This window comes from Scatophagus argus, chromosome 5 (assembly GCF_020382885.2).
Source record: "Scatophagus argus isolate fScaArg1 chromosome 5, fScaArg1.pri, whole genome shotgun sequence".
Taxonomy (NCBI): Eukaryota; Metazoa; Chordata; class Actinopteri; family Scatophagidae; genus Scatophagus; species Scatophagus argus.
The window spans coordinates 22,017,889-22,039,693 of record NC_058497.1 but is presented as its reverse complement, the minus strand read 5'-3'; the positions used below and the strand labels follow the sequence as shown (position 1 = coordinate 22,039,693).

General features: G+C 40.1%; 1 protein-coding gene across 2 annotated transcripts in view; it reads right to left on the bottom strand.

Moving 5' to 3' along the window:
• Nucleotides 1-21,805, bottom strand: part of gbe1b (glucan (1,4-alpha-), branching enzyme 1b) — a 76,278-nt gene that overhangs the window by 8,416 nt on the left and 46,057 nt on the right. For both annotated transcript variants that reach the window (XM_046389671.1, XM_046389670.1), the window contains exons 13-15: nt 16,057-16,241; nt 11,725-11,855; nt 3,362-3,479 (exon numbers count right to left, since the gene is read on the bottom strand). In XM_046389671.1, coding sequence (XP_046245627.1) covers nt 3,362-3,479; nt 11,725-11,855; nt 16,057-16,241 — 434 coding nt within the window. The remainder of the gene's footprint in view (nt 1-3,361; nt 3,480-11,724; nt 11,856-16,056; nt 16,242-21,805) is intronic.

Sequence of the window (21,805 nt, the reverse complement as noted above, 5' to 3'; positions counted from 1 at the left end):
TGTCAAAACCAGGTAGGTGTGAGGACGAGGAGGAGGAGGAGGAGGAGAAGCAGCAGCATCTTTATGCAAGACCACAGCCTCACTGTGCAATCTCTACGAGGGCGCTTATAAAGGAGATACAGTATGTGCAGAAGGGTCCACACCCTGCCTCCTCCTTCCCTCTCCGTCAGCCCCAGTCCTCTCACTCCCTTTCTCTCCCCATTAATCTGTGATGGTGCCAACATTAGCAGATGACTTGTTAACTAAACTTCAGATTTTGGCCAAGAGGGACGTGGGTGAAGCAGTGGTGTTTGAATTAATAAGAGTTAGGAAAGATTTAAGGGAATGTGGAATTTGGGTCCTTAACTGATGAAACCTGAGCTAATAAGATGGTGAAAGAAGAAGAGGCTTTTTAACTGGGGTTAAATAATGCTGAATTGATGCTCTAAATAGTAGCGTGAGCTTTGCAAGACACATTTTTAATGCATAAAAGTGCTCCGTCCAACTCTTAATAAAGAGTAATATCCTCTATCCATTAACTGAAACACTTTTAGTATCGATCCAAGGAGGTTCAAGCTGAGTTCAGATAAACAAACGGCTCATCAGGTGATACGGAAATGCTGGTACTAACGGAAACAGCTTAAGTGTGCTGCCTTGAGATATTTATTATTTCACTAAACAAACTGAGGAACCACAGAAGGAGATTAAGGATGACTGTGCAAACCACTTCACAGACATCACTGTCCTCACGCATTAATTGGATTCATTAACTTGGGATGCAATCAGCCGAGTTACAGTTGGAGTGTTGGGCTATCGGCGCTGATGCTCACTAATTCATCCCTGACCTTATTCATAAACATATTATTGCCTTTCCACATTTTAATCAAGGAAAAAATTACATCAGGAAAAAAAAAGGAGGCAAACATGAGGAAGATCCTCGAGCACTCTGCTTAAAATGCATATCAGTGTTTCTTTCTATATTTCAAGGACCGACCTAGTTGCTATTAGCCTAAAGCAGTCTCCATGATGGAGGCCCCGTGGTTCACTCTCCCAGATATCTTTCTCCTTTCCATGATGCTGTGAGAGTTTAAGAGGCGTTCATATGAAAAGGTAAGTTCTAACACCATGAATAATGCACATTGTTTGCTGGAGAATCTGAAAGCTCTGTAGATTTCAGATTCAGAATGCTCAATGACTCCAGGATTGCTGCCAGCCTGAGTAAAGTGAGACACAGAGAAGCCAAATATGATATTCACAAACAAAGTCTAATGTTATGGAGAAACTGCAAAACAATGGATAGCATCCCTTGACAGCCAGATTATTTTTTTTTTATGCAGTCGTATTTGATCATTTTCTGGACCCCGCATTAAAAGCCAATCATATTAATGAGGTAATAAATTATGCGTTGGTTTTGCTGAGACCCAGACCAGAGAGACAGTGGCTTTTAGCCAGAACAGGAAACCCTATTTCGAGAGAACACACATAAACATTAGAATGTCTCACGTCAAACTTCATTTTGGGCTAAATAAATTGATTTGTGGAATCGAAAGCTACTTCCAAAGGTCCCAAAATCAAACAGTCAGGTGGTGCAGGCTGCTTGTATTTTACAGTTGCAGTTTCTGTGGTGAAGCACTGAAGAACTACACTCACTGTTGACATTGAGTTCAGAGTGTTCTTTTTTTTCGTGTAATTTATTTTTTAATCTCGAGTTGTCCACAGCCAAGGCATTAAATTAGAACAGGCAGTTAGAAGGTGTCCATTATCAAGAATTAATTGACACCCCGCAGCCCATCAGAATTCAGTATTCACCCGGACCATGGAATAAATGCTTTTAACAATGCCTTCACATTCTCATCATGTCTACAATGTACATCCCACTTTTCTGAGGAGTATTGTTCATGTGCGCCCCGGTCATGCATCTACAGGCTACAAGGATGTTAAGTAAGGTCAGAGTGTATTAACTGTTTTGAGTGCCACCATGTTTAGCATTGTTTATGTTGTGAAAGTCCTCACAGAGTACATTATAATGTTGACCAGGTATGATTAGACCCTCATCTGTTGACTAGTGGATATAAACCATATAGACAAAGGTACTGACCACCTGACCATTACACTCATAGGAACTTTAACGGAATCGCTTTCTAAATATATAGACATTAATATGGTGTTGGTCCCCCTCTTTGCAGCTGTAACAGCTTCCACTCCTCTGGGAAGGCTTTCCACAGGATTTTGAAGTGTTTCTTTTGCCAATTCATGCAGTAGAACACTAGTGAGGTCAAGCACTGATGGGGTTGAGGTCAGGGCTCTGTGTGGGCCAGTCAAGTTCATCCACACTAAACTCATCCAACCATGTCTTTATGGAGCTTTGTTTGGTGCACTGGGGCACAGTCATGCTGGAATAAAAAAGGGCCTTCCCCAAACTGTTGCCAAAAAGTTGGAAGCATAGCATTGTCCAAAATGTCTTGGTATGCTGAAGCATTAAGATTTCCCTTTATTGGAAGTAAGCGGGCGATCCCAACCCCTGAAAAACAGCCCCATATCACACCTGAATTCAGTGATATAAACGTGTGCCCCAATATTTTGTTTATATAGTGTGCGTTTTAATAGTCCAGGACCATGTATATAATGAGCCTTTAGGTGTTCAATTTAAAACATGGCTACATAATGTTTTGGTGTGCAGGTGTGGTTTACTGTTAAAAGACTAAAAGTCATTGTTAATGTTATTGATTACTCTGTGTGTTTCTTCTGTCAGAAGGTGTTCTCCTGGATCATGAAAGCAAAGACAGAGGCCATAAATCCACGCAATGTGCAAATGTCATATGTATTAAGTTTGTTGGTGCACAAGCAACGAATGTAACTTTTGCATATTTTGTGATAATAGGAGCTTATGCTTGACAATTGAGCTTGTAGCGTTACAAATAAATTTGGACACAACAAAGAGGAAGAAAAATGTTTGTCCAAAAAAGTTGTAATCTTTCATTATTTTATTTTCTGGGATATTTCTGGGGCTGTCTCATCACCACCCACAAGGGCTTTTGATGTTTTCCAGCCATGAGCATCTCCTCCTTTACATATGTGCACTGCATTGTGAGACAATGGTGCCCATCAACAGCACACTCAAACATCATTTAATATGCATACTGGCATTTTTGAGTATACTTAATTTTGTCACTTTGTCAGTGTGAACATACAGCATCCTCTAACCACGTTAGAATTAGTATGCAGAGTGGGATGGTGATATAGCAAAGGCTATTAGAAAAGTGGCCCAGAGACCGGACTCGACTACAATGGCCCTGGACTTATAATTGGAGTGCGCTCTATATTTAGGACTGGATGATGCTGAACAAAAGATGACCTTTGATGAGTCAAAAGAAATATTTACCTGCATGGAGTTGGGGCGACCGTTGAAAGGATTGGCCTCTGTGAAGAACTCTGTGTTGTGGTCCAGGCGTCCATGACCTCCGTACAGAGCTTCATCTGAGTCCAGCTTGATTTTATATCTGACAAAGATTGAGGTTAAGGCACAATAGCAGTGGGAAACTGGATTATAAGATATACGACATGAGAAGCACTAGAGAAGGCTTTATAACTAGTGCTTTCAGTGTGCAGACTTGGTTTAGTGGTTCTCAGCTGGTTTATATTCACTGAAATCCATCACATCCATCAGCATTCATCTCCCTTTCTCAGCACTATAAAGTAACAGCGCGGAGCCCTAACAGACAAAGAGAACGCTGCCTGAAATTAACATAAATACAATAGTGACTTAGCCAAGCCTCAACTATCCAGCCTGCCTGTCTAATTTATCTAATTCATAGTATAAATAATGAATTCGACTAAAAAAAAGAGAGAGATCTAATGAGTGACAACAAATCCACAAAAATACAGTTTCTAAGTTTTACTGTTTTAAGTGTAATGTGTAATGGAATAATTAAGCTTTTCATTGACACACACAAAAAGATTCATTAAAGAAGACATTTTAAGTTTTTGGGGATTTTCCTTTTCCTTTTCTACGTTATTTGTTTTTTCAGTGCATGTAAAGTTACAAAAGTCAAAGCCCACACCAGAGAGAGGCTTCTCTCCTACAGGGAACAATGCTCCTGAACTACGTGAAATGTTTATGCTCACATAACAGTAACTAATTACTGATATGTATGAAGCAAAAAAGCCATGGGACAATAATCAATGAACCATTTGTACAGTGATCAGTCCCACTGGAACATTCCCCCTGTACTAAATGCATTTCAAAAATGAGTTTTGAATATGCTGCATTTTGTCTTAATGCGTTGTGACAGCTTCCAGTGACTATGCTTGAATTTAGACACTCCTCTTAAGCAAGACTTTATAAAGTAAAAGAGATGTTGAAAAAATAGTCCGTTTGATCGTAGAAACTTTTTCAAGTGCAAATCATTATTATTGGGTCAGACTATGGCTTTACAGTTGTGTAAAGAAAATCTAAAAACACAATAAAATGTACAGTAGTAACTTTGAGATTCTAGTAGAACCTCTACAAATAAAAGTACGGGAGCTGAAAATGAACATAATGTGGCCTCTTTTACGTCAAAGTGACAGCAAATCGCTACAGATGGTCCTGCATTAATTACAAAATAGCACATAAATGACCTCCAACTCAGGTTCATATTTAGTGGAGCCACCAGAAGGCATCTCTGCACATCTGGAAATACTGTGTGGAACATACAGTATATTGCTCATATACTGTGCATCATCAGGTTGTACATGTGTCACTCAAGAGTCTCTATCAGTTGCTCACACTTAAAAACTAATGTAAGTTGTAACATGCTAGGTGGTGGTGGAGGGGTTGTTGGTGGGTCTATAATGCACAGAGACAGTCAAATAGCAAAAAAAAAAACAACCTGTAACTGCCTTCGATCATGCATAGTAAAGGTGTCTGTAGTGTGTGTGTGTGTGTGTGTGTGTGTGTGTGTGTGTGTGTTTTTCGTTCATTTTGCACAATCTCTGCTGCGCTTCTGATCAAGGACGCTCAGACGTTGAAGAGCAGACGGCGAAAAGCTTCTATAATAAGGTTACCAGTTTGGAATACGTGTGTTCCCAATAGGAACAAAAGGAAAGTATGAAATCTGTAAATCAGGCTACATGCTCCAGTGAGGGCTTTAGCGTTATATTCACTGGTTAACAAAAGTACAGTATCAATTTGATTACATGCTGAATTATTTTGTTGAGCAGCGCTAAAATACTGACTAGCGTCATATTTAAATTGTTAAGACCTCCCAAAGAAAAAAAAGTACATGGAGGACTTTTAGAAAATGCCCTTTTTCTTTCTTAAATGTCTTGACATCAGTACTGTCCCCATCCCTTTACTTGACAACAACAAGGGTGGACGTCGGAACTGGTTGCAAAGCCATTACTAATGTCAGAGGAAATAGCAGAAGTTATAAAATCTGAGAAAGTGCATTTTGACAGCAATTGGCTAAGCTGTAGGCATGACATTTTGAAGTCATCAAAAAACCCCATACTGCCACTTTGGTGTTAGTTTTATAGTTAGTTCTGTGCTCATAGTGTTCAGTGGGTTAGTTAGCGATTTTAGACAGTTGTTAGGTAGCAGTCCAGAACATATTCATGTTCTAGATGCATTTTCTGGGGTTTAGTTACTCTTTACGCTTTGCTCACGTCAGTCAGAAATGCCTACACATGTACTCTGATGTCCACGTATAATGTAAACACCTATAAACATCTGTGCAGTGCATTATTTACTCCCGTCTCTCTGGTCCAGGAGCAGTAAGAGGCAGTGCTGTAACAAACACCAGAGAGAGCTGAGCTGACATGCAAACAGCCCCCTAACTGGCTGGCTGAATAATCACCTCATCTTCCCATTGGTGATATTCCGGGGTTTCAGTGTGATCCTCAATACGCTGCCTCACTCGGCTCCAGAGTCGTGAAAATTCTGCTTTTGCTGCTTGCTTGTCTGCTTTGATAGTGATGATTAAAAGAAGTGCTGCTCTGTGCATTGTTTCAGCTGAGGAGGAAGATTCCCTCCTCCACACCTCCTCTGCTTTACTGGGCCTCTTGTGTGTTTTATTGACAGAAAAGAAAAATAATGCTATGATGGTTTTACAATAATTATCTCAAGGATGTGGAAATATTCTCACAATGCTTCTGGAAAACAGAAGATACACTGTGATTTCAAAGGTTAATTGTCCTTATACAAACAGTAAGGTAACAGTGCAGGGAATATGCTGTGCACTGAGATCCGGAGTGTCAATAACAACACTTTACGCTGCTTGTTGTACATTTCCAGCTTTGCGAATTGCATGTGTGTACACGTGTCTGTGGCACAGAGTGTGCTGGAAATGAGGCGTAGTTACAGTAATTCCGAGTTCCACATCAAACTTCTCTGCAAAGAAGTGAGTACCAGCACAAATTGGTAGTTGGAAGGTTTGAGCGATTACATCGCTGTTAGTGGCTACAGACGGCTGCAGCAACCGCTTGCAGTTCGGCTGTGAAGTATTATAATCAATACAGTCTTTGTGAATAAAGGGGAAGATTTAGGAACACAATCAATTTGGTCCAATGAGCAGAAGGAAAATAAGGCAGTTTGAAGCTTGGTGATTAGAGCCATTGATGACCTGAAAACAATCTGGCCATGACCGTGATTGCAGACCAAGCCACCACTTGGTTTCTCCATCGTGTTTTTTTTTTTTTTTCCCCTCCCCTGGCTTTATGAAAGTAATAGCACCCTGGCACAGGTGAACAAGAGCTGAATGAGATGTGTGTGTGCACATCTGAACAATGTGGCTTTGCCTTGTAAGCATTCTAAATAACATATCCTGCCTTTACACCGACTTCTGCTCAACTGGTGCGAATTACATCAAGAAATAGTAGGAACACCTTTGGTCACTGAGGAATAAGACGTGGGTTTGAATTACCAGCAGGTGAGACTTAAACAGACTGATGTAAATGGAGAAAACTGTTCATTTCAAAACAAAGGAATGTCCATGACTTTGTAAAGCCTGTTTAACAACCTTCAGTTTAACTTTGTTTTGAACTCTGTTGTGTTGTTTCTGTACTACAAGTGTGGGGAGATCTAGACAGTCCTTTGTCATACTTTTTTATAAGAGAGGTCTTATAATTGTCATTACAAATGAAATAATGCTTACGAAACAGGTGGGCTTTTAACAACTTCTTAAAACCATCGACTGACTGGGGGAAGATGGCTCCAGATGGGCCACAACTCTACAGGCTCAGCTGAGCTTTTGGTTTCAAGGCTAGATCTCAGAACAGCCAAAAGGTCTGTCAGTAGACCTCAGTAATGTGTTCGTGACCACAGGACACATCGATTCTGAAATATAACATGGGGCCTATCCACGTTTTACAGGTGATTAAAAGAACCTGTTTACTGCCGAACTCCTTGTGGTGTTGAGAAGGTGAGAGGGATGAAAAGGAACTTCTTGGATCAACTCAAACATTTTAGTACAGAAACAACACAACAGAGTTCAGTAAATTTCTGTGATTTAGTCTTGGGAAAGAGTTTTTATTGATGGAAGGTTTTGGGTGATTTTGGATGACTTTCTGAACCAAACTGTAAGATGATGTGAGAACACTTTCAATTATCGCAGTTTAGAAACGGGGCACGGCTGGTGGCCTGTGTATGTATTTATTGAGCTGATGGAGAAAGAAGATACTTTGCTCAGCTTTCTCCTGTGCTGGTGATCCATGTGAGGATGCTGCAAAGATGGGAGCAAAGAAACTGAGCACCGATGGTGCTGATGTTGATAAATATGAGGGAAGACGTTGTGGTCAATTATTAGTTCAGGTGTGTTGAGCTGCAGATTAGTTTACATGTTTATGGTAGTGTATTATGTTATATATGGTATTATTTATTACAATCAAACTTTTAGCTTGTTTGCAACCTGTCAGATCATCTGACCGCTCTTGTTTCTGCTCCATCTTTGTTCACCACTACAACTGATGGCTAAACCACAAAATAAGACAAAATAAGTTACTCTGGATTTAATGGCTGAAATAAAAGCAGCTCCTCCATTTGTCAGCAGCATTTGGAATCACAGATTAAGCTTCTGAATTGATGGGGATGTTTGCGGATGATATCTGGTAGAGTTACAACCCACAGAGAAAAGAACTGCAATTTTGCTTATGTAATCCATCTTGATGTATCCTACAGTATCCTGTTTCAAAAACAAAGCTTGTGTGGTACATTCCAGATAATATCAGATTAAATTATGGCCACCTATGCGCGACTGAGCATATTCTTTTCCAAGTTCTATAGTCGGTATCACTGCACCTACAGCTGAATTATTCCAAACGGCATTCAAGGCACAGCTCAGACAGAAAAGGAGAATGATGACCTGACACAATCTCAGCTGAATATTGGCACAGTGTAAATCAAAGACCAATCTGCCCTGACAGGTACAGCTTTCATGAGGGGATCCAACTGGGATTTCAAATACTCTAACCAGCCAGATAAAGCCCAGCGCCTGAAGAATGTGTCCACCATGAGTGAGAGAGAAAATAATAAAAACACTGATGGTTTGAGTGCCTGTCTAAAAAGCTGACGTTGACTGCATTTTAATGGCCGATGTTTTCAGAGAGGTGCTTCGATTCACTTTCTCGCCTGTTCCTCGTGGAGTGGGGAAAAAAAGTGCTCATTCGACGGAGGACAATGAGAAGCAAAAGAAAAGCTTGTCTAAAAATATGAAGAAGACAAACAGTCAATGTGCATCCAACTAAGGACTGGTATCGAGGTGATGACTAAATTGTGCCGCTATTCATCGTAAACTTAAGACAGCAGACTTCCAGATCCACGTTATATCTCAGACACTAAAATCACAGAAGTTATTTGGCTGTAACACATCTGAACAGCGTCGACTTTGGGTTCTTTGCTGTGTTAAATGACAACTGTTTTTTCTCAGAGTTTCTCACATATAATTAAGCGACAATCTGAAACGTTATGTAGAAATGGGAGGACTTTCAAACAGTGCTGCAACTGGGCAACATTCTGCTTGTTTTTTATTTCTATATTTTACTTTTGGATGGGCAGTAAACTAACTGTATAAGTTTTTTCTTGACAAGCCAACAGAGAAACCACCTGCAGATCCATCTTGACCAACAGGCAGTCATTGGGCACATGACAGAGGGCAACGAAAGATAACTTAATGCTTTTTTTTGCCGGAGGGGGACACCTTCTGATATAATGTGGTGCTTGTCACATGGCCGAAAGAAATATCACCCTGTATTGGATTCATTTTCAGTCGTGAACAGCATGGTCTGCTGCATTCATCCATTATTTCCAGATCCAGCAGTGGTGTGGGGCTCTGCTGTGACATCCCTGACCCTCACACAGGTGGAACAAAGTTTAAGTATATGACAGCTGAGTGAAATGAAAAAGCACTTTTGGACTCTTTGAGCTTGTCTTGTTTACCTCTTCTGCCTCTGAGTGGCACTTTCATCTGTCTTCTCCCCTAATTGGATCCTCTGCACACATTCCCATCGGAGGATCTGCATCTCCTCATGCACACGGCACATTTACCTTTCTCACACACACAGCACATTTGCCTTTATGTGTTTACTGCTCCTCTGTATAATGACAGCCAGAGCTTTGCCCTCACATTTATTTGCATTTCCTCTCAACCCACCCAGTGTCTGAGGCCTCTCCTTAAACATCAAAAGAAGCACCAGGAGGAAAAGATGCGGTTCCATCTAAATGAAAATAAACCCTCAAAAACGGTGTTACAGACACTGCAGCGAGGCTATTAGTGGTGTGCCCAAAATTCACCCCATCAAGGCAGAGACGAAAACACGAGCCAGAACGTACAATTACTGCACATCAAACAAGCTCACAATTAATGCATGATATTAAGAGATTAGGGGTTACTTCTGTGGTTTTTTAATCATCAAATAAACCTGATTATTGTTCTGTCTCACTGTTCACATTTAATGACATGTTGTTGTTTTTTTTTGAAGATTAACACTTAAAAAAGATTAGAAATATTGTTTTTGTATTGTGTTTTTTTATTTTTTTTATCCACTGTAATAATCATGCGACCCAGGCAGTCAGAGAGCTTATAAATAAACATCTGCTTAACAATATATGATTGCTAGATAACAGAAGAACTGGGCAAAAAGTTCCTCCTTAAACAACTTAAACTCATATCTCATTAATACAATAGCAGCATCAGACTGATCTTGTATCAAAAAACTTTTTTTCATTAAGGACATTTCATTACATCTTCACTGAGTCCTTTTATATGATTGCAATTCGCAAGCAGCATCAGCTTGTGCATCTAAATGAAACCAAAAATGATGTAAAAATCAACAGAAGAACTGCTGTTTAACAGCTTCATTCTCAGCCAATCGAATGATCCTAATTTGGGACAGAATTGCTCGTCTGAACTGTTGCGGTCCAGAGAAAAGCCACATTATTTAAGCCACAGCTGAAAAGGCAACACAACTTTATATCCATCCGGGAAAGTGTTGGCGTGAGCTTCAGTGGGCTCCAGAGGAGAGTGATGTCCCTTATAATAAATACAAATCTGTCAGCTTTCTGTCCCCCTTCACATCCCTGATCATTAAGCCTGCTGTAATCACAACTGTGGGACTCATTAAATTCCTCTGTGCTGCTTGCTGGGAAGACAGACAGCCAATGCTGCTAAAGAGAGCGCTTTCTGAATCACTGGGCTCTGCTATTATTTCTCCCTAATAGCATAACAACACCACTCATATTCCTCTCAACAGTGACTGCTAAAATTGCATCACAGAAGTCTTAGCCTTGGAGAAAACACTGCCATTAAAATCAGGGGTCTTTACAAATAGCATTAACTTTAAACAAGTCTGACACAGTGTTTAGATCCCCAATTTACCTCTCAGGCCAGAAGAATGCATCTTCTCCTATTTATCACCCTGATGAATTTATTGGTACATTCATTTTGAACCATAACCAGCCTTCACACCCATATCACCAGTCACGTAGTAGTAGTAGTAGTAATAGTGAAGATGACTTATGCAGTGCCATCACTTTCATTCCAGCATTTAAGACTATAATAGAAGGTGCGACGCATTGCCGAGTACCTCCTACATTTGTCGCTTTTTTGGAAAGCTGACACACATTATGACTGGCAAATAAGACACAGTGGTACATAGCCAAGCTTAACATATTCAGGAGAAACAAATGAGCTGTTCCCCCAGCAGGGAAAGAAGGAAAATATTAAAAGACGGTATTGGTTTTGCTCTTTTCGGGGGGGTTTACTGACAATATGAAAAATATAGAATATCGCTAAACTTATCCTGAGAACGTCTACATAACGTTAGAAAGCACATCTGATCTAATGTGAATGCAGACATTCATTTTGGAGAATCGCTTTAGAGAATGAAAAGTTATGGGATAACCAGAGCTATAATATTTGTTAACTTGGGGACCATTAATGTCTGTGCTAAACAGATGATGACTTCCTTTGCCTCACTCTGTTGCACAGATATGCTGTAATTGCTGTAATAAGTTGTAATTGTGCACATGGGTCAAAAAGATTCTTTCCTGCCCTTTTTAACAGACACGTACTGTCTCGGTCCAGTAATCGAAAGTCAGTAATTATGGCTCAAAAAATTAGTCACGTTGTTGCATAAAAGAAGTAACTAACAAAGACATCCCTACTCAGAGAGGCACTGCAGGTGTACACTATGGTGTGACAGAGGAAAGCCAATGTCTGAAGACTTAAAGGAAATGAGCAGTGACATGACAGATGAGAGCTAGAAGGATACTTTCCTGGGACTTCGACAGCCACCCTGTAGTCCTGGAAGCTCTTACTGGGGTGGAAGTTGAAGATAAAGAGCACATTTGCCCTGTCAAACACAATGACCTTGTCCTCTTCATGCTTGGCGCTGACAAAAGCCTGGAGGGAGAGAAGGGAGAGAAAAAAAGCTAATAAAATATTTCTTCATGAATAGTCATTACCTTTCTCATCTTGGATTTAGAGCCTCATAATGGGGCACAATATATCAGCAGACTACACATTTCCAAACAGGCTGAGTAACATTCCCCCCATCAAATTTCAGGTGGCTCTCATCTGCAGAAAGCAGCAGCCAAGGGTAGCGCGACGCACACACTGTCAGCTTTAGACAGCTGCACGTGATAAAGCCGCCACTCTCCTGTGGAGCGAGCTACTGTTAACGTGTCATTAGCAGAGATTATCAATGTCACCCAACCCCCTATTTTTAGTGCCGTGTTCCTCAAGCCAATTTCAGGGCAGCATATTCACGGCTGAATGAGAAGATACGTACCCCTGCCACTGGACCGGCACAGAGGAAGGAGGTTAAGGAAGGAGCTGAGAGTATAAAGCCTTTTCAAAAATTCATTTCTGCGTGAGAAGTCCACAGATTTGGAGTAAGCTCCTCTGGCTGGCTGTAACTACTTTAGCATTGGACAACAAATGTTGTGACATCACCCATCAAGTTGTAACCTGATTATCATATAAGGTCAGTGAGAATGCAACCAATAGACATGGTGATGATCATAAAATTGTGATTATATCCAGAAGCTGTCAATACTTGTTGGAAAATTCCTGATTATTAATTATCTTCAAGTGTGCAGCAAGAACAAGATCTCTGTATGATGCAGATGTATCCTTGCCTGATATGAAAGCAACATCTTCCAGTTGGACATTCGGTGTCAAAATCTATTAAGTTTCTGTTTCTGTTACAGCCTGCAGCATCATTCTGACCTGAAACAATAGTTTTGGGTGAAACTTAGCCATGAGAACATGAGTAAATTCCTCCAGTAGCATTTTATCTGACCTCAGCGCTCTGAGTGAAAATATTTTTGTGAAAGCACTGCTCATATTGAACGTTTCCACGAACTACGCTGCCCGTCTCCACTCACTTTCCTTCACTGGAATGTAAGTTAAGTCAGCTGAAGTCCAGCCAGCAGAGTTTGTGTAAAAATAGGGTTTAAACATTAGCCTTGCTCCCCCCAATGGGCAAACATTTTATGTTTCTGGGGGAGACAGAAGACATGGAAAATACATTAGTGCCAGAAGAGGTCAAAAATAACATTTTTGACTTTTCCCCTAAGGTTTGTTCTAAGTGAGTGGTTTGAGGCTGAAATATAACATCTAATAACCTCAATATTACAAAATCCTAAATTCATCCTATTATGCAAACAAGAACTGAAACACTGGGATTTACAAATAAAGACAGAAAAAGTGGGTAACTGAATTTTTTTGCAGCCCAGTAAGCAACGCTGATATAAAGAGAGCACAGACTGATGATCGTCCATCTTTATTTAGATTTCATCACATGATGAAAAATGATGGAAATGATGCAGGAGCTTCTGGTTATGTCCTCATCTTCAAATAGGTGGACACAAACACACTTTTAAGCAAAGTCCCTGCATGTTTCCATTTCTACTTAATTCACTTACACCTGGGACAACAGTGAGAGCTGCGGATTCATCCTTTCCTGTTCTTGTTTTAAATACAAAATGTCCTTGGATCTGCAAACCACAGTGAAATATCGAACCAAGCCAAAGTGTATACCCACTAAGCACGATTACCTTGGCAATGTCATCAATAAACTGTCCAGAGGACTCAGGATTCATCTGGTTATTACAGCAGAATCTCTAAGCAGCTATTGGCATTATCTCTGAGTGATGTTCCACAAAGTCTTTTTGTGATATTGTATCAATTCCTGAATGCAAAATCTTTGCCTCAGCTGCTTCTGCGAATGCTGAGCGTCAGGGTCAGCTGCAGAAACCCCTGGGACTGATTTATTATCTCTGACTTCAGACCACTTATCCAATATCTTAGGTTAAGTTTTACATAATGACCTGTTTTGAGTCATGTGCCTACTTTCAACCATCCTGGTTCCTCTTGTCCGTTCTGATCTAAGAATTTCACAAATATTTCTCTCCAGCTGGTCTTTTCATACCAAACAGTTTAAGGGACCATGTCCAAGTAAATCTTAATTTGCCTTTATTCAGATTTGAACTCATTTGGGCTTAGAGAAAACTAAAGGCCCCCAGTTTGTCCCATAAAGGTGCTCCTATGTCATACTGTGCCAAATGGACCCATATGATGAAAAGCAATCTGTGCTGAACAGTACAATATCAGTGATGAGACATGTCAGACATTGGGACGAATACCAACGGAGGTGCTGCAATAACAAAAAAAAGAAAAAAAAAAGAAAACATACAAGCAGAAAAATGTAATCAACTCATATCATCTGTCTGTGTCGCACATATTAAAAACAAATGTGGGCAGTGTGTTTTCCTTAATTTTGATAAACAATGGCGCCCACCTCGCTATTTTTTGAATTGTAATGCTTTGTCTAAGGCTATGTAGTATATCTTCAACAACGCAGTTTCTATTGTGATGGAAATTTTGCACGCTTTGTAGTAACAATGACATAATGTTTACTTTTACTTCATACTTAATGTAGTTAATCTGTAGCTTTAGTTGTGTAGTGTTATAGTGACCAGGTAATGACAGGGTGAACTGACTGTTATAGCCCCGTTATAAATAACACCCTGGATAAAGCAGAGAGCAGGAGGAGATCTTCATCTCAAAAGAGACAAACTTGAATTGGGGTACTAACAGTTATTACATCCTGCCTGTTTTCCCTTCAACCTGTGAAGGAATGTCTTTGAAGCTCCAAACAAAGAACCAGAGACACATCAGAAAGTATAAAATGAGATGAAGTCTTCAACCAGTGGGGCACAACTCTGAACTGCTTGCTGCCGTGTGGTTCTGTGTGTTGCCTCCTCTCTAAATATTTTGTTGGTTTGTTTCTTCAAATTCTAACAATATATCAAAATATTTTTGGTAATGCAAGAATTCTCCTGCAGCTTGAAATTACAAAATAACTTTTCTCATGTGTGATCAAAGACAAAATCTGCTATTTTGTAATTATAGCAAATGAAAACATGAGAAATAATTATGGTACAAATACATCCTCTAAGGCCTTCCATAAGATGTAACTACTGCCCTAATTTCTCATTATTGTCAAGAACACTTGGAGACTCTTGCAATCAGAGCTATCTGTAATAAGGTCCAATATTAACTAATGATTCTTGTGATGGACGATCTTCCGGCTCCCTGCACACGCACACGTTTTACACACAAAATGTAACTTATCCAAAATGCCGACCTTAAGACTTCAGACACTTGATCTGAGGTAACACGATTGCATGATGTCTTGAGTATACACTGCAGAGTTGTCATCTAGAAAAACAGAACCCAATGTGTTACAAGTCAGTACTGTTGCCAAATGTATGCGTCTCCCATGCCAGCACCCTCCTTTGGGATTGGCATTCACTCCAGTTCCCCCGAAAGAAGCTTGGAAATCAGCTGTGCTTTTCCTCTGCCTTACCTCCGAAGTTGTCAAAGATGTAAGAGGTTACAGTAAGGTTGAACCCACCTCTGACTGAAAGACGAATATACAGAAATTATACTTGTGAAACAGACACGTCTCTAATTATGCTCTCTGACACAGTTCATTTCCTTCTCTGCTGCGTTTGTCTGAGTGTTGAGGAGAAATCTGCAGGTCAGAGTGTGACGCAGCAAGGTGAAGTAGCTCTAACCCGAGGACCGATTCCGGGGGATGCGAGAGAGGGTGTTTTTGAATCAATTACACAGACTCACTTCTAATCCCTGTCAATTTAGGCACACTCTCCATTTGCATTATCCCATTACTCTGCCACTGGGCCCTTAAGAGAAAAACACCAGTTTTTTTTATCCCATAGGCTTTAAATGCTGGCAAAGAGAAAAGCTCCAGGAGGAGAGTGAAATCTATTACTGTTCACCTTGACAGCAGCCAGGGAAACAGGACATTTCCAAAATGAACTCTCTTTATGGTGTACTTATCTCCCACTGCCTAAGGACCACAGTACTCCTCAACTTAGAGACAGGAACATTGCAAAGGTAAGTAAAGACGGAGAGAATATGTTCATTTCTGAAACAATCTTATATGAGCTAAAGAAAAATGGAACACTAGACATTATCAAATATTCTGTACATGATAGCATATTGGATCATGCGATTTTGCCCTTGAGTGTGTCTGCACAAAGCTGAATGTACAGTGAGAGTGTGATGTCCTTACAGGTGGGGCAGCCAGCCAGCCGTACTTGTCTTCAGTACGGTTCATGTCCCGGTCAAAGGCGTAGAGCTGACAATAGCGGAGGTGATCCATATCCACTAGGTTAAACTGCCGCCGGGCGTAGTGGTAACTCTGATTGTTCCCCTCTCTAGGGAAATCCAGCCACTCAGGATGGCCAAACTCATTCCCTGCAACACAGAGAGTGTTATTAAAGAATGTACATAATGAAGGCAAAAGCACACAGTATCTGTGAATTAGCATACTCTATCGTGCAGCACTATATGAGGTTCTTCTCAGGGTTTTGTACAATTTTTAACAAGACAAAAAAAAAGGGACAGAGATCAAAGAGACCAGAGTCAGCGACTGTCTGCGACCTTTTTATAACCCCAGCAGAGGTTAGTACTTTCCATATTAAAACAGAGCCACAAAGCTCTGTTTTCTCACCAATTACAATGTGCCAACCTTCCTGTCACCCAGGCACCTTGAACCATGAATAAAACTTAAACACAAGTGAAAACATTGTGCAAATAAATCCCACAGCTTTCATCTCAGTCTCACTTTTTCAAAAAATATATGAAAAACTAATTCAGAAGGATATATTTACATATTAGTTCTCCATAACAGAGAGCAAACTTCAACTCATTGCTAGAAATGAAGAGAAAATGCAAACAACTGTCACAAATAAGCACAAAAACAGGAAACACACTGTGGTTAATTCACATTTATTAAAACATCATCTAAATTCTTGAAATCTTCCGACACCTCACAACCACCAGAACTACTGCATTTTTCATGTAACTAGTCTAGAAGATTGTTTATTTCCTTTGACATCTTTGAATGCAACTGCAGAAGTGTAGAAAGAACAGTCCTGTTGCTACTATGCTGTCACGCCAGGAGATGAGATAATGAATCCGTCATCAGATGTCACCGCAACATCATAAAACAACAGCCAGGATAATTGAATTCCCGGCAGAGGAAGAAGCACAGAGACAAGACACAGAGGAAGTTGCATGACAACAGAACGCAGGCTAGTTGTTTATTTGGTGTTAAGAGCCCACCACCACCACCACCACCACCTCCTCTAAAAAAAAAAAAAAAAAAGTGATGGGATAAAGTGGAACAGACAGGGACTGACAGCAGATTCTAATGAAATACATTATGTAGGTGTTAAAGAAGTAGCAAACAATAAGGCGAGGACTGCCAACAGAACAAGCCCACTGCAGCACTTGCCTAGGAATTAGGGCAGCAAAGACATGCAGATAGAGAGGAAGAGAGAGGGAAAGAAGGGAGAAGAGAGAGAGCCTTTTCTTGTGACATCTGCATGAATAACAAGCCTCCCACACAGCTGAACTTGAAATGTAAAGGAGAAAATTACACCTCAGACTTGCAACACTTGCAGTCAAAGGCAGATTTTTTCCCCCCCTGCACTCCACCAAGAGGAACGTGTGCACCACACATTCATTGTGCATTTGAAATTTCCGCATTAATATTTTATGTGCAAATAATCTTATAGAGCATGTGACCTTTACCAGAGCTAGTTAAGGATTTGTGAAAAAAGGCACAACCACAGATTGGAGATGGCTTCACTAACTCCTCATTAAAAAGTAAACAAGTCAAAGCTCAAAGTGTTAATGCAGATAGGAAATACTGCAAAGTGCTGGAATGACATGTAACACTAAATTTTAATGAATATTCTGAAAAATTAAATTATTTATGTACAGTTTTTCCTCATTTGTCAAATACTCATTACAACTATTTTTTTTAAATAGTTCAAATATTTAATGTAGTGATTTTCTTTTGCATTTTAAAAAGAAAACATTCAAAATATCTTTTTCATCTAAACCTTTACTTTCTTTGAAGGCAATATGGCAATAAAACTAACTTCTGTTAATGAATTAATAATCTCTTGTCTAAGATATAAGGCTGCACACTGGTAATTCAACTGTCTGAAATCTAGGGAGAATTAATTATTAAGAACAGGCGGCATTTGCAGCAGGCCATGAGATACACTCATTTAAAATTTGCAAGACATTTGAGATTTGCAAGACTAAAATTTGCAAGACCATAATGATGATGCTTCACTACAGGTCATGAGGTCAGCACAAGAAATATGATTCTTCCTAGTAAACTTTGATTTGTTTTTGAGATATGCCGGCCATTAAAAGTTTGGTCTTAAAGTGCGAGAGGGAAAGGTCAGAGGACCACCACAATCGCTCGTTTCTTCCTCATTGGGGTGTAAATCAACAGAAATTTTATGTCAGTTTGGCCCTTAATTTTCAGGATATGATGGTCAGAAATTGCACACAATGACAGGAAGCTGTAGAAAAGAATTCTTTGATGCTTTGGATCCATTTGGCCTGATCATACCATGATCATGATTATTTTGTGTTGAATAAGAAGATAAGCTGATCCACTGTAGTTCAGTCCTAGTTTCAGTCCTAGAAAAAGCCACTGTGCATTTTACAAACTGAAACTGGAGCTTCTGTCATGGCGGCAATGATGTTGCTCCTCATCTACTTTTCTATATAATTGTTTGGCACATCGTAGATGAAGCTCCAGCATCATCACAGCAAAACATACTGTAGTATACACAAGGCCTCCCTCAGGCTCTTCCCAGACCCTTGGTGCTGCCTTCTCTATTAAAGGATGAAGAAGGCTGATCTTGGCAGGACTTAAGACCATACCTTCTTGTCCTTCCCATTCGGGCACTGCTCCGGTGAGTAATTGTGGGGAGACTTCTCTGGTGTTTTGAAGTCTACGACCATCAGCAGGAATCCTCACTCTTGTGGGCCTCCTCATTTTTTCCAGAAGGCACCTCCAAGTCAGTTTTCATCACCCCAGCGCCTGAAGAAATCTAGGTGTGTGCAAAGGCATCAGGGCAGGAGTCTCTTGAAAGGTTAAGGCTCCCATGAGTTGTTGGCAAATGAGCAATTTCACCATGGATGTTACAGCAGCTGTGGGCTGTGTCATGGCCCTGGCCACAGTTCGGCAGCTGTCTGGTAGGCATGACTTCCCTCAAGCAAAAAGGCGATGAATTTCCTGTGAGTGCTCTGCTGCCACTAAGTGGACTGTCTAAAGTGTAAATTTCCAAAACTATCTGGTATCTTCAGAGCATCAAGGAAGAAATTGCTCAGTTCATGAGCCTTCCTCTCCTGTACAAATTATCCTCCCTCTAATCTACCACACCACTACAACGTTTTTGAAAATTTTGAAGATATCACACGGTGAATTGTTTGTTCAATAATGTGTAATGAACTGAAAGCCTAGTATTGAACAAATAATGTACTGTTCCGAGCTACCCCTAGACAATCCACCTTTTGGTACAACACTGGGGTACTGGAAATGACTCCCCAGGGGGAAAGTGCTGCAGGCCAGTGGTGCCTGGACTTGCATTTCAAAGGCTTGATCTTGACAGAGACAAATGGGTGTATAATAATCTGATAACAGTTGTTGTGCAGAACACACAAGTTGCAGATGCATGGTCTACCATTTTAAGTTAGAAGGCTAAATCTGTTTGCCTTTCAAACAACCAAGTACCTATGTTACTGTCAGCTTTCTGCAGTAAACTGAGACAAAGAAATCCAGTCTCCTTCTCTGGAGTAAGAGATTACAAGAAACACAGCATCTAATATGTATCAGATCTGTATTTCTTCAGGAGATGTGTTTCATTTCTAACTTAGACTTAGTATGTGACAATAGGCTCCAGCCTCCCTGCGACTCTGATGGATAAGCGGTATAGAAAATGGATGGATGGATGGATGGATGTGACAGTTTTACAATATTGACAGACTATGTGCTATATAACCACTACATTTTGGCTGGTGCAGATGCACCTCTTGCGGACGTGTGCTGTGATGTGCTATAGCTTTCTACAGTCAGTCAGAATTTAATACAGACTGTGAGGTCTGGTCGTCCCCGTTCATTTTACTGTATAAACAGAGGTGGTCTGGCAGATTGTTGGTGGCTGACATTCTCCACAGGCTTATGAGGTGAACACAGAGGGCATTGCCTCTGTGAAACATAAAAACAGCCTGATATTGTCAGTAGTTGTTAGATGACAAAATTAAAGGTACTCTAATCAGTATTTTAGGGGATGATCACTGTTCAGATTGCTGGAAGAATTGTCGGCTAATGCAGATCGCTGATCAAAATGTAGTTTCTTTACTATAATACTATCTGTAGTTGTTAGTTATTAGAGACATAATATTAAAGAAAAACAAAACAAAACATTAAAACGTCACTTGTATCTAGTAACTTTCATTGCTGACAGAAGTTTGGTAAAATATACACTGATGTCTGTAACTGTAAACTCAAAGTAGTTTTACCTCCAAACTGCATTCAGCTGAGGTATTTCATGACATTTATTTACTGTATTGCTGTTGTGTTCTCAAACCGCAGTTCCTCTGTACAGAAACTCTCGATCCCACAGTGGCCAGAGGCACCAGTACCATGAAAACATTTCAGTACTATACCATAGTAGCTGCATGAAATAAACATGCTCTGTTGTGGTCAGTCCTCAGTTCGTTTGTCATTTGCTAAGCAATCTTTTGTTTATCCCAAACATATTTTCTGTAGTCTGGTTGACTAAGGATTCTTTCAGTTATGACAGCATAGCAGTAAGCTATGGCTTTTTAATGTAAAAACAATTAGTGGCTGACCAATCGTGCACCCTGAAACAGAACAATCTTGATAACAAGTAACCCTCCATGAATATATATTTGATGAGGACTTTGCATCCCGGCATAAGCGCATGCATGCAAATAAATGCATAGTTCAGCACAAAGAACATAGGAAATGTGTGGTATATAAAACACAGTAAATTAGTGGTATACACCTACAGAAACTGATTTGAGGGCTCCAATTGTAATCATACATCTAAAAGAAAACTATAGTGTAGTGACCATTCTCAACCCACTCAAAAAGCAAGCTGAGTGAGACATGCAAAGGACATACTATTGTCTGAAACACTTTTCTGCAAGAAAAGAAACATGAGTCTTTCTTTTTTTTCCAATTTTACAAAGGCAGTCACAGTCAGCATGGCAATCTCTGAAATCAGGTAAAATTCAGAGGATATCAAGACATGTCAAGAGGGAGCAATGGCATAAAAGAATACTCTCAAACACTGTGCTAGAGGCTCCTCCCTTTAAGTAGCACCTCAGGAATAAGCCCCATGATTACCTCGGGGAACTCATTCTCAAGGAGGGGGAAAAAAAAATCCACATTCAGATAGCTACTTGTTCACTGTCAGACATCAATATGTGATGTTCAATGCATAATTTACTATTTTGGTGTATCCATCCTCTCAGTCTGGCTTGACAACTACTTTTGAATTCCTACATTTCCCAGAATGACTTTTGACACGCCCCAGGGAAATGGGCTTTCTGTGTTGCACTGTGTTGCATACAGTACGTGTAGGTGGTTGAAGGGAGAGCAACCACAGCAGTATTATACTTTTTCTGGTGAAGAAACAGTGAGAAATGGATCAGTGCAGCAGTGTGTCATGCACAGTGCAGGGAATTAAAAAAAAAAAGACATCAAAAGAGTTGTTGTACTTTACATGCCACTGACAATAAAAAATAGATAATAAATTACACACATATTCAAACTGTGTGTAATGAGTCTATCAAGAGCTGGGTTCCAAATTCCATACTACATGCTAATTCTCAGCAGGTTTTGAAAATGCAGTTATTATTATTATTATTATTATTATTATTATTATTATTATACATTTTTGTATTGGAATACTAAATCT